The sequence below is a fragment of the Heptranchias perlo genome, chromosome 41 (genome assembly GCF_035084215.1).
Source record: "Heptranchias perlo isolate sHepPer1 chromosome 41, sHepPer1.hap1, whole genome shotgun sequence".
NCBI classification, from domain to species: domain Eukaryota; kingdom Metazoa; phylum Chordata; class Chondrichthyes; order Hexanchiformes; family Hexanchidae; genus Heptranchias; species Heptranchias perlo.
Window position 1 is genome coordinate 3,671,165 of NC_090365.1, and position 13,147 is coordinate 3,684,311.

General features: G+C 58.1%; 1 protein-coding gene across 1 annotated transcript in view; it reads right to left on the reverse strand.

Moving 5' to 3' along the window:
• sirt2 (sirtuin 2 (silent mating type information regulation 2, homolog) 2 (S. cerevisiae)) overlaps positions 1-13,147 on the reverse strand; it is a 40,687-nt gene that overhangs the window by 22,771 nt on the left and 4,769 nt on the right. Inside the window, 7 exon segments of the mRNA XM_067974924.1 lie at positions 3,522-3,651; positions 5,565-5,615; positions 5,617-5,634; positions 9,814-9,870; positions 11,254-11,360; positions 12,299-12,340; positions 12,485-12,601. Of these exon segments, the coding sequence (XP_067831025.1) occupies positions 3,522-3,651; positions 5,565-5,615; positions 5,617-5,634; positions 9,814-9,870; positions 11,254-11,360; positions 12,299-12,340; positions 12,485-12,601 (522 nt within the window).

Consider the following 13,147-nt stretch of genomic DNA (forward strand, 5'->3'; position numbering starts at 1 on the left):
TCGTTGGGCAGGGGGGGAGACAGAGTCAGGGGGCTGGGCAGGTGGGGGGAGACAGAGCAGCGGGCTGGGCGGGAGGGGGGGGGGAGACAGAGCAGAGTGCGGTGGGCAGGGGGGGGGAGACAGAGCAGGGGGCTGGGCAGGGGGGGGGAGACAGAGCAGGGGGCTGGGCGGGGGGGGGGGAGACAGAGCAGGGGGCTGGGCGGGGGGGGGGGGAGACAGAGCAGGGGGCTGGGCGGGGGGGGAGACAGAGCAGGGGGCTGGGCGGGGGGGGGGGAGACAGAGCAGGGGGCTGGGCGGGGGGGGGGGGAGACCAGAGCAGGGGGCTGGGCGGGGGGGGGGGGAGACAGAGCAGGGGCTGGGCGGGGGGGGAGACAGAGCAGGGGGCTGGGCGGGGGGGGGGGAGACAGAGCAGGGGCTGGGCGGGGGGGGGGGGGGAGACAGAGCAGGGGGCTGGGCGGGGGGGGGGGGGGGGGGAGACAGAGCAGGGGGCTGGGCGGGGGGGGGGGGGGGGGGGAGAGAGCAGGGGGCTGGCGGGGGGGGAAGAGAGCAGGGGCTGGGCGGGGGGGGAAGAGAGCAGGGGGCTGGGCGGGGGGGGGGGGGAGACAGAGCAGGGGGCTGGGCGGGGGGGGGGGTGGGGGGGAAGAGAGCAGGGGGCTGGGCGGGGGGGGGGGGGGGGGGAAAGAGAGCAGGGGCTGGGCGGGGGGAAGAGAGCAGGGGCTGGGCGGGGGGGGGGGGGGAAGAGAGCAGGGGCTGGGCGGGGGGGGGGGGGGGGGGGGAAGAGAGCAGGGGGCTGGGCGGGGGGGGGGGGGGGGGGGAAGAGAGCAGGGGGCTGGGCGGGGGGGGGAAGAGAGCAGGGGGCTGGACGGGGGGGGGAAGAGAGCAGGGGGCTGGACGGGGGGGGGGGAGGGGGGGAGACAGAGCAGGGGGCTGGGCGGGGGGGGGGGTGGGGGGGAAGAGAGCAGGGGGCTGGGCGGGGGGGGGGGGGGGGGAAAGAGAGCAGGGGGCTGGGCGGGGGGGGGGGGGGGGAAGAGAGCAGGGGGCTGGGCGGGGGGGGGGGGGGGGGGGGGGAAGAGAGCAGGGGGCTGGGCGGGGGGGGGGGGGAAGAGAGCAGGGGGCTGGGCGGGGGGGGGAGAGAGAGAGCAGGGGGCTGGGCGGGGGGGGGGGGGGAGAGAGAGAGCAGGGGGCTGGGCGGGGGGGGGGGGGAGAGAGAGAGCAGGGGGCTGGGCGGGGGGGAGAGAGAGAGCAGGGGGCTGGGCGGGGGGGGAGAGAGAGAGCAGGGGGTTGGGCGGGGGGGGAGAGAGAGAGCAGGGGGCTGGGCGGGGGGGGAGAGAGAGAGCAGGGGGCTGGCGGGGGGGGGAGAGAGAGAGCAGGGGGCTGGGCGGGGGGGGGGGGGGGGGGGAGGGAGAGCAGGGGGCTGGGCGGGGGGGGAAGAGAGCAGGGGGCTGGGCGGGGGGGGAAGAGAGCAGGGGGCTGGGCGGGGGGGGGGAAGAGAGCAGGGGGCTGGGCGGGGGGGGAAGAGAGCAGGGGGCTGGGCGGGGGGGGAAGAGAGCAGGGGGCTGGGCGGGGGGGGAAGAGAGCAGGGGGCTGGGCGGGGGGGGAAGAGAGCAGGGGGCTGGGCGGGGGGGGAAGAGAGCAGGGGGCTGGGCGGGGGGGGGAAGAGAGCAGGGGGCTGGGCGGGGGGGGGAAGAGAGCAGGGGCTGGGCGGGGGGGGGGGGGAGAGAGAGCAGGGGGCTGGGCAGGGGGGGGGGGGGGGGGGGGGAGAGAGAGCAGGGGCTGGGGGGGGGGGGGGAAGAGAGAGCAGGGGCTGGGCGGGGGGGGAAGAGAGCAGGGGGCCTGGGCGGGGGGGGAAGAGAGCAGGGGGCTGGGCGGGGGGGGAAGAGAGCAGGGGGCTGGGCGGGGGGGGAAGAGAGCAGGGGCTGGGCGGGGGGGGAAGAGAGCAGGGGGCTGGGCGGGGGGGGAAGAGAGCAGGGGGCTGGGCGGGGGGGGAAGAGAGCAGGGGGCTGGGCGGGGGGGGGAAGAGAGCAGGGGGCTGGGCGGGGGGGAAAGAGAGCAGGGGGCTGGGCGGGGGGGGAAGAGAGCAGGGGGCTGGGCGGGGGGGGAAGAGAGCAGGGGGCTGGGCGGGGGGGGAAGAGAGCAGGGGGCTGGGCGGGGGGGGAAGAGAGCAGGGGGCTGGGCGGGGGGGGAAGAGAGCAGGGGGCTGGCGGGGGGGGAAGAGAGCAGGGGGCTGGGCGGGGGACTGGGCCATGGTTCACGTTCTGAGGCTTGCTTTGCTACTGATGAAAGTTCACGGAAAACATTAAAAATCTTAGTTGCTAAAGTGCCTCCACAATCACAAGTAGGGAAGTTGGCAGGTGTCAGTCGTGAATCTTACAAGTAGGGAAAGCAGGTGTCAGCCGTGGCTCAGTGGGTGGCACTCTCACCTCTGAGTTAGGAGGTCATGGGTTCAAGTCCTACTCCAGAGACTTACGCACAAAATCTCGGCCGACACTCCGACTCTGAGGGAGTGCTGCAATGTCAGAGGTGCCGTCTTTCAGATGAGACGTTAAACCGGGGCCCCGTCTGTCCTTTCAGGTGGATGTAAAAAAATCCCAGGGCACTATTCGAAGAAGAGCAGGGGAATTCCCCATGGTGTCTTGGCCAATATTTACTTCTCAACCAACATCGTTAAAAACAGATCATCTGGTCATTTATTTCATTGCTATTTGTGGGAGCTTGCTGTGCGTAAATTGGCTGCTGGGTTCCCTACATTACAACAAAAGTACTTTATAAATGCAAGTCGTCGTCTTTTGTATGGGGTGACATGACCCACAAATTTGTACAAGTAGCATGATTTGCTGACTGTAATTTTGCATAAAAATTCCCGGAAGCAGTTTCTGAGCATAGAATCATAGAAGTTTACAACATGGAAACAGGCCTTTCGGCCCAACATGTCCATGTCGCCCAGTTTATACCACTAAGCTGGTCCCAATTGCCTGCACTTGGCCAATATCCCTCTATACCCATCTTACCCATGTAACTGTCCAAATGCTTTTTAAAAGACAAAATTGTACCCACCTCTACTACTGCCTCTGGCAGCTCGTTCCAGACACTCACCACCCTTTGAGTGAAAAAATTGCCCCTCTGACCCTTTTGTATCTCTCCCCTCTCACCTTAAATCTATGCCCCCTCGTTATAGACTATCCACCCTATCTATGCCCTCATTATTTTATAGACTTCTATAAGATCACCCCTAAACCTCCTACTCTCCAGGGAAAAAAGTCTCAGTCTATCCAACCTCTCCCTATAAGTCAAACCATCAAATCCCAGTAGCATCCTAGTAAATCTTTTCTGCACTCTTTCTAGTTTAATAATATCCTTTCTATACTAGGGTGACCAGAACTGTACACAGCATATCGTAGTGATAAAAAAAAAAATTTTCCCGATTGTAATACTGGCTTACGTCTGTGTACAGGGATTGTATCACTGCTGACATACCGTCCCGGTATCGGGGGTTAGGGAGGGGTGTATCAATGCTGACTTACTTTTCATCCAGTCCAGGTTATACTGCTTCCTGCATGTGCTGTTGGTACAGTGGGAGGTGTAGAACGTCCCATGTGCCTCGATCAAGTCCTCGTCCCTCATCCCAACTACTCGCTCCAGGGTGTCAATATTCTAGGGACACAGCGTTAAGGAAAAAAAAGACGATGAAAACACAGAGGGTTAGGTTAGATGCCGGGAGGTGTTTCTTTTCACACATTAATCGACCGCTGGAACAGATTTCCAAAACGTGCAAGTATTCACTGCAGTCCCTCGAAAAGGGAGCTGGGCGAGTTCCTGAGAGTCAAGGGCATCTCAAGGTGAGGGAACGGTTATAATTATTGATATGAGTGACTGCACTCTCCTGGTACTTGTTTAATTACCTTTTGGAGCCAAGGAGAATTTCCCATTTTTTTTCCTGATATTTATGTTTTTTCCGTTGCCTTTCCTAGAAGGTTGTGACTCAGGGTTGGGCCTTGATGATGCATGTGGGCTACACCATGCTTGGGTGGGACAGGCTGGAGAGCCTTTCCCCTCCATTTTACATAAGTTTGTACGAAAGGCACACAAAAACTTGCATCAGCTGTCTGGATCAAAATGTAATTATTTCTCATAGAATCAGGAGGAGGTCATTCAGCCCCTCAAGCCTGTTCCGCCATTCAATTAGATCACGGCTGATCTGTACCATAACTCCATCTACCCGCCCCTTTGCTCCAAATCCCTTAATACCCTTCAAAATCTACCAATCCTCAGTTTTGAAATTTTCAATTGACCCCCAGCCTCAACAGCTTTTTGGTGGGAGAGTGTTCCAGATTCCCACTCCCCTTTCTTTTGTGAAGAAGTGCTTCCTGACATCACCCCTGAATTGCCGAGCTCTAATTTTAAATTTATGCCTTAATTCTAATAAAAGCTTACAAGCTGCAAGTAATTACACATATTGAAAAAAAAACACATTCTGTTGTGTTTCTACTGGACTAGGGGATGGAAAATCAGGCAGGATGCCTGCTCCCGATTGCTCTCCAACAAACCCTGCTGGAAAGTGTACACTTTCACATGTTAAGTGAAGACAAGATGGGGCTTGCTTGTGATGCCTTCTATGGTCGAATAACCTGATGACACTCACTATCTAAGCTCACATATTTGAGAGTGACTGCTTGGGCAAGGTATTTGGGTGTGTTCAGCTCCTACGGAAATGCACCCCAACAGGGGCCAGCACCTTCCGAAGGGGGGAAAAAAGGGGGAATGAAAGGGCAGCTGGTGATCAGTGATCCACTCCTCGCTGGGGCTGCCTCGGAAGATGCTTTTCCGCAAAGCTCGTGCCACTGGCTTCCTACACGCGAGTCGCCTGCAGTCGATGGCAATTCGCCGGATTCACCAGCTGGGAAAAGCACGAGGGGAACAGGTCTTTCCCCGGTCACTGGCCCCTGCCACATCACGCAAGTTTACCTCGATGTTTCTGCTGGTTGCTCGAGATCCACGTGTCAGGAACCTGAGTCACTAGAACAGCACTTAGTGCAATATAAAAGCAGCTAATGAAAGACAACAATCACCTGCATTCATATAGCGCCTTTAATGTAGTAAAACATCCGAGGCACATCTCAGGAGCGATTATCAAACAAAATTAGACACCGAGCCACATAAGGAGATATTAGGACAGCTTGGTCAAAGAGGTAGGTTTTAAGGAGCGTCTTAAAGTGGGAGAGAGAGGCGGAGAGGTTTAGGGAGGGAATTCCAGAACTTAGGGCCTAGGCAGCTGAAGGCACGGCCGCCAATGGTGGAGTGATTAAATTGCCATTACCTGCTAGGCCACAAGATGGGAGTCAGCACAAAAACAACAGGAAGGGGAAATATATAAGTGCTTCATTCATGTTACTCGAATAATATACACTGCTGAAAAATCACGCAGCAGCATTGACAGACTGGGGAGAGAGGGGTCAACAGGGAAAGGCAGGGCGTCTGACCTTTGACCTCTCCCAGCCAGGTTCCAGTAGCGAGTAATCCATAAAATTAAAATGAAAGAAGCAGCAGCAGACCGAGGCAGAGCATACCTGTGTGTAACAGCGTAATAACAGTCCTTTGTCTCGCAGCATCCGCATGAAAGTAATGGCAAACCGTGGGCTACAGAAGAAACACGTTCATTATTAAAGGGGACGGTAAGGATGAGGAAGGTACTTTTTGTTCAAAGTACGTCCCTGTTTTATATTGATAAAAGATAGTCAGTAAACCTTTACAGATTATAAGAACGGGCTCTCGTTGCAGGGTTCAACGCAGTGACAGTTACTGGGGGTGGGGGAAGAGAGAGAGAGAGAGCGAGCGGGGGGGGGGGGGGGGGGGGAGGCAAAGAGAGAGAGCAGGGGGGGGGGGGGAAAGAGAGAGAGCGGGGGGGGGGATAGAGAGAGAGCGGGGGGGGGGATAGAGAGAGAGCGGGGGGGGGGGAAAGAGAGAGAGGCGGGGGGGGGGAAAGAGAGAGAGCGGGGGGGGGAAAGAGAGAGAGCGGGGGGGGGGAAAGAGAGAGAGCGGGGGGGGGGGAAAGAGAGAGAGCGGGGGGGGGGGAAAGAGAGAGAGCGGGGGGGGGGGGAAAGAGAGAGAGCGGGGGGGGGGGGAAAGAGAGAGAGCGGGGGGGGGGGGGAAAGAGAGAGAGCGGGGGGGGGGGAAAGAGAGAGAGCGGGGGGGGGGGAAAGAGAGAGAGCGGGGGGGGGGGAAAGAGAGAGAGCGGGGGGGGGGAAAGAGAGAGAGCGGGGGGGGGGAAGAGAGAGAGCGGGGGGGGGGGAAGAGAGAGAGCGGGGGGGGGGGAAAGAGAGAGAGCGGGGGGGGGGAGAGAGAGAGAGCGGGGGGGGGGGGGAAAAGAGAGAGAGCGGGGGGGGGGAAAGAGAGAGAGCGGGGGGGGGGAAAGAGAGAGCGCGGGGGGGGGAAAGAGAGAGAGCGGGGGGGGGGAAAGAGAGAGAGCGGGGGGGGGGAAAGAGAGAGAGCGGGGGGGGAAGAGAGAGAGCGGGGGGGGGGAAAGAGAGAGAGCGGGGGGGGGGGGAAAGAGAGAGAGCGGGGGGGGGGAAAGAGAGAGAGCGGGGGGGGGAAAGAGAGAGAGCGGGGGGGGGGAAAGAGAGAGAGCGGGGGGGGGGGAAAGAGAGAGAGCGGGGGGGGGGGGGGAAAGAGAGAGAGCGGGGGGGGGGGGGAAAGAGAGAGAGCGGGGGGGGGGGAAAGAGAGAGAGCGGGGGGGGAAAGAGAGAGAGCGGGGGGGGGAGGGAAAAGAGAGAGAGCGGGGGGGGAGGGAAAAGAGAGAGAGCGGGGGGGGAGGGAAAAGAGAGAGAGCGGGGGGGGGGGAGGGGAAAAGAGAGAGAGCGGGGGGGGGAGGGAAAAGAGAGAGAGGGGGGGGGGAGGGAAAAGAGAGAGGGGGGGGGGGAGGGAAAAGAGAGAGAGGGGGGGGGGAGGGAAAAGAGAGAGAGCGGGGGGGGGAGGGAAAAGAGAGAGAGCGGGGGGGGGGAGGGAAAAGAGAGAGAGCGGGGGGGGGAGGGAAAAGAGAGAGAGCGGGGGGGGGAGGGAAAAGAGAGAGAGCGGGGGGGGGGGAGGGAAAAGAGAGAGAGCGGGGGGGGGGGGATGGAGAAAGAGAGAGAGCGGGGGGGGAGGGAAAAGAGAGAGAGCGGGGGGGAGGGAAAAGAGAGAGCGGGGGGGGGAGGGAAAAGAGAGAGAGCGGGGGGGGAGGGAAAAGAGAGAGAGCGGGGGGGAGGGAAAAGAGAGAGAGAGCGGGGGGGGAGGGAAAAGAGAGAGAGAGAGCGGGGGGGGAGGGAAAAGAGAGAGAGAGAGCGGGGGGGGGGGGGGGGGGGGAGGGAAAAGAGAGAGAGCGGGGGGGGGGGAGGGGGAAGAGAGAGAGCGGGGGGGGGGGGAGGGGAAAGAGAGAGAGCGGGGGGGGGGGAGGGAAAAGAGAGAGAGCGGGGGGGGGGGGGGGAGGGAAAAGAGAGAGAGCGGGGGGGGGGGGGGAGGGAAAAGAGAGAGAGCGGGGGGGGGGGGGGAGGGAAAAGAGAGAGAGCGGGGGGGGGGGGGGGAGGGAAAAGAGAGAGAGCGGGGGGGGGGGGAGGGAAAAGAGAGAGAGCGGGGGGGGGGGGGAGGGAAAAGAGAGAGAGAGCGGGGGGAGGGAAAAGAGAGAGAGCGGGGGGGGGGGGGGGGAGGGAAAGAGAAGAGAGCGGGGGGGGGGGAGGGAAAAGAGAGAGAGCGGGGGGGGAGGGAAAAGAGAGAGCGGGGGGGGGGGAGGGAAAAGAGAGAGAGCGGGGGGGAGGGAAAAGAGAGAGAGCGGGGGGGAGGGAAAAGAGAGAGAGCGGGGGGGAGGGAAAAGAGAGAGAGCGGGGGGGGGGGGGGAGGGAAAAGAGAGAGAGCGGGGGGGAGGGAAAAGAGAGAGAGCGGGGGGGAGGGAAAAGAGAGAGAGCGGGGGGGAGGGAAAAGAGAGAGAGCGGGGGGGAGGGAAAAGAGAGAGAGCGGGGGGGAGGGAAAAGAGAGAGAGCGGGGGGGAGGGAAAAGAGAGAGAGCGGGGGGGAGGGAAAAGAGAGAGAGCGGGGGGAGGGAAAAGAGAGAGAGCGGGGGGGGAGGGAGAGAGAGAGAGCGGGGGGGGAGGAGAAGAGAGAGAGCGGGGGGGAGGGAAAAGAGAGAGAGCGGGGGGGGGGGGATGGAAAAGAGAGAGAGCGGGGGGGAGGGAAAAGAGAGAGAGCGGGGGGGGGAGGGAAAAGAGAGAGAGCGGGGGGGGGGAGGGAAAAGAGAGAGAGCGGGGGGGGGAGGGAAAAGAGAGAGAGCGGGGGGGGGAGGGAAAAGAGAGAGAGCGGGGGGGGGGGGGGGATGGAAAAGAGAGAGAGCGGGGGGGGGGGGATGGAAAAGAGAGAGAGCGGGGGGGGGAAAAGAGGAGAGAGAGCGGGGGGGGGAAAAGAGGAGAGAGAGCGGGGGGGGGAAAAGAGGAGAGAGAGCGGGGGGGGGGAAAAGAGGAGAGAGAGCGGGGGGGGGAAAAGAGGAGAGAGAGCGGGGGGGGGAAAAGAGGAGAGAGAGCGGGGGGGGGGAAAAGAGGAGAGAGAGCGGGGGGGGGAAAAGAGGAGAGAGAGCGGGGGGAGGGAAAAGAGGAGAGAGAGCGGGGGAGGGAAAAGTGAGAGAGAGCGGGGGGAGGGAAAAGTGGAGAGAGAGCGGGGGGAGGGAAAAGAGGAGAGAGAGCGGGGGAGGGAAAAGAGGAGAGAGAGCGGGGGGAGGGAAAAGAGGAGAGAGAGCGGGGGGGAGGGAAAAGAGGAGAGAGCGCGGGGGGGAGGGAAAAGAGGAGAGAGAGCGGGGGGAGGGAAAAGAGGAGAGAGAGCGGGGGGAGGGAAAAGTGGAGAGAGAGCGGGGGGAGGGAAAAGAGGAGAGAGAGCGGGGGAGGGAAAAGAGGAGAGAGAGCGGGGGGAGGGAAAAGAGGAGAGAGAGCGGGGGGAGGGAAAAGAGGAGAGAGAGCGGGGGGAGGGAAAAGAGGAGAGAGAGCGGGGGAGGAAAAGAGGAGAGAGAGCGGGGGAGGGAAAAGAGAGAGAGCGGGGGAGGGAAAAGAGGAGAGAGAGCGGGGGGAGGGAAAAGAGGAGAGAGAGCGGGGGGAGGAAAGAGGATGAGCGGGGGGGAGGGAAAAGAGGAGAGAGAGCGGGGGGAGGGAAAAGAGGAGAGAGAGCGGGGGGAGGAAAAGAGGGAGAGAGAGCGGGGGGAGGGAAAAGAGGAGAGAGAGCGGGGGGAGGGAAAAGAGGAGAGAGAGCGGGGGGAGGGGGGAGGGAAAAGAGGAGACAGAGCTGGCGGGGGGAGGGGAGGGAAAAGATGAGAGAGAGCGGGGGGGGGGAGGGGAGGGAAAGATGAGAGAGAGAGAGCGGGGTGGGAAAAGGAGAGAGAGAGAGAGAGAGAGAGCGAGGGAAAAGAGGAGAGAGCGGGGGGGGGGGGGGGGAGAGAAGAGAGGGGAGAGAGAGCGAGCGAGATTCACGGGTGCTCATTGCCTGCCCTCCAGATCTTGGCCAGTAATCACAGCCAAAGCCGACCATTTTCAACCTCGACATCCGAACTTTTCAGCAGGAGTCACTGGAAAGTGATTGGAGGGGGAGGGGGAGGGGGGGAGCGGAGTCAGGAACCCTGACTGATTTTCTTATCTCTCGGGGCACTGAGGGTAATTGCAGAGTCCCTGTTGTCCCTCCATCTGATAGGAACTAACTGCACAGGCAGGAATAAGCCTGGCACAGATACAGGCTGCCTTTATCAGGGGAGCTAGCTTGAAATATTTTTTCCAAACTCTATTATATGCATCATATTAACCTCGTCATCTCTTACCTTAAACTGTCCTGGGAAGAGTTCCTTTGCCAGTGCAAAAAATGGTTCTGGATTTTGCTAAAATATAACAGAAGAATGTCGGTGATATTAATAAAGTGACACAGGACATGATCAGGCAGTAGCAGACACTTGGGAGTTCAAACCATTATACTGAAGAACCTTTACCCGTGTCCTAAGAGAAATATTAAAGGGCAAGTCTTCACTTAAATTCCCCTCCACCAGCTTTCTCCTCACCAGTCAGAAGGTTGTGGGTTCAAGTCCCCGCTCCAGAGACTTGAGCATAAAATCCAGGCTGGCACTCCCGGTGCCAGTACTGAGGGAGTGCTGCACTGTCGGAGGTGGGAGGTGCTGTCTTCCAGATGAAACGTTAAACCGAGGCTCTGTCAGGTGGACGTAAAAGATCCCATGGCCGCTATTCGAAGGAGGGCAGGGGAGTTCTCCCCGGTGTCCTGGGCCAATATTTATCCCTCAACCAACATTCCCAAAAATTGGTCATTGCTGTCTGTGGGATCTTGCTGTGCATAAACCGGCTGCCGTGCTCCCTACACTACAACAGTGACTACACTTCAAAAGTACTTCACTGGCTGTAAAGTGCTTGTTTCTGAACTGTAAATTCGATGAAAGCCAAAGGAAAGCTTTGATCTTGAGGGTGCCACCAGCAGCTGAAGAATTCTGCTATTGCAGGTGTACTGAGTGAGGCAAATCCTCAAATCCCCCCTTGCTGCCGCGAGAAATTAGTAGCAATCATTTTTCCATTTACCTTTCTTTTTCCCCCCCCCCCCAGTTTGCCTTCCCTCGGGCCTCCCACCCCGAAAGACAGCACAGATGGAGGCTACTTTATCCTGGGCCTTGGTTAGTGGCATCTTGACCTGCAGCGATTCTGCCCACAATTTGCCTTCTTCCCCCTGACGGGGAAGGACAGGGTCTTTCCCGCTCTTCACCTTCCCTCGGACAATCCGGATGGGATTGGAAGCCCAATGGGGCGGGAATCCCAGGTGCAATTCCCGGCCCTCCTTGGCACGATACAATAGTGTGCTAAAGTCCTGCAACACAAGGCTGCCGGGCGCAGCAGCCCAGACTAAAAGGAGATCGACAGCTTGCATTTATATCATTGCCTTTAAACATAGTAAAACATCCCAAGGCGCTTCACACCGAGCCACGTACGGAGACATTAGGACAGTTGACCAAGAAAAGTGGCGAGAGGTAGGTTTTAAGGAGCATCTTAACTCATGATCAAACACAGTAACTCGCAGTCCTCTGTGACGCAGCCAGAGATGAACTCGGCGAGTGAGCGAAATGTAGCAGCAAACCCCACTCTGCGGAGGCAGCACACAAACCACTTTGTAAGGCACCGTCACTCTGCGTAGTCCAGTGTCGCGCAAATATAATGCCTCGTAACCCAACGAGGGCAAACAAAAAAAAAAGCCCAACGACAATTACCTTGAAGTAGCCTGTTTCAAAAATTGCTTCTGGATACGGCAGGTCGTATTTCTGAAGGTTGTGGTAAAGACCGGTGCCGGCACTGCGGAAATCGGGGATTCCTGCCGCTATGCGGGGTAAAATGATTCAGAGAATTAGCATTTAGAAAAATACTTGCATCCGAGTAGCGGCTAAGCAGGTCATCGGTTTCAACAGTGAGTTGCTTTCGAAGTGAAGGGTCTATTGTTATCACGGAAAACGGAGCTTCCGTCCTGCACCAGTTAGACCCCATGGACAGCGAAACATGAGATCCGTGCAAATGATTGAAAACATGGATTTACACCGTGAGGTCCCACAGTACACGCCTAAGCTATGGTAAAAACAAAAAGCTCAGACTTTTGAGTCTGGTGAGGCCTCAGCTGGAGTATCGAGTTCAATTCTGGGCACCACACTGGGCCTTGGAGAGGGTGCAGAAGAGATTTACTAGAATGGTCCCAGGGATGAGGGACTTCAGTTATGTGGAGAGACTGGAGAAGCTGGGGTTGTTCTCCTTAGAACAGAGAAGGATAAGGGGAGATTTGATAGGTTTTCAAAATCATGAACGATTTTGATAGAGTAAATAAGGAGAGACTGTTTCCAGTGGCGGGTCAGTAACCAGAGGACACAGATTTAACGTAATCGGCAAAAGAGCCAGAGGCGACATGAGGAAACATTTTTTTTTACGCAGCGAGTTGTTATGATCTGGAATGCGCTGCCTGAAAGGGCGGTGGAATCAGATTCAATAGTAACTTTCAAAAGGGAATTGGATAAATACTTGAAGGGAAAAAATTTACAGGACTATGGGGGAAGAGCAGGGGGAATGGGACTAACTGGACAGCTCTTTCAAATAGCGGGCACAGGCATGATGGGCTGAATGGCCTCTCCTATGCTGTAGCTACTATGACACTGTCCTGCTGTACACAACTGTGGAAATGTGTTCTCACTACAGGGTCATGGGTCGCAGTGGGAACAAATGCCAAAAGGCCCCTTTTGTAACAAGCGAGTTAACAGAAGTCTAAACACTCACATGTTGATATGCCAGCACCAACCATGCATATAATCTTCTGACCTGAAAGAAAAATGAATTAAAAAAATGAAACACTGGACAGTTTAAAAAAAAGAAAGCGTAAAACTCAGCAACATTCCAGACTTAAATGGCACTTAAGATTTAATTTATCGCACGTCAGTAACGGTTAAATAGTTTACAACTTACATTTCTCGCTCAGGATGTACTTCGCTATTCCCGCCAGGCTACGTTCCTCCAGTACTTTCTCGGGTGTCTGCTCCTGCAGGCCAAGTGAACGCGACAGCAAGTTCCTCAGATAGTCCACTGCAGAGGAAAGCTCGGAAGGTAAGAAATCATAGAATCTTTTAGCGCCTTTCGGCCCATCGTGCCTGTGCCGGCTCTTCGAAAGAGCGATCCAATTATAACGTCCCACTCCCCCTGCTCTTTCCCCAGAGACCCTGCAAATTTTTGCGTTTCAAGTATTTATCCAATTCACTTTTGAAAGTCGAATCTGCTTCCACCGCCCTTTCAAGCAGCGCATTCCAGATCATAACAACTCGCTGCGTAAAAAAGTTTCTCCTCATCTCCCCTCTGGTTCTTCATCCAATTATCTTAAATCTGTGTCCTCTGGTTACCGACCCTCCTGCCACTGGAAACAGTTTCTCCCTATCTACTTTATCACAACTCTTCATAATTCTGAACACCTTTATTAAATCTCCCCTCTGCTCCAAGGAAAACAACCCCAGTCTCTCCACATAACTGAAGTCCCTCATCCCTGGTACCATTCTGGTAAATCTCCTCTGCAGTAAATCCAGGAATGGACCACGGACGATGACACAAAATAAATGGCATACTGTTGGGGTGAAGGTC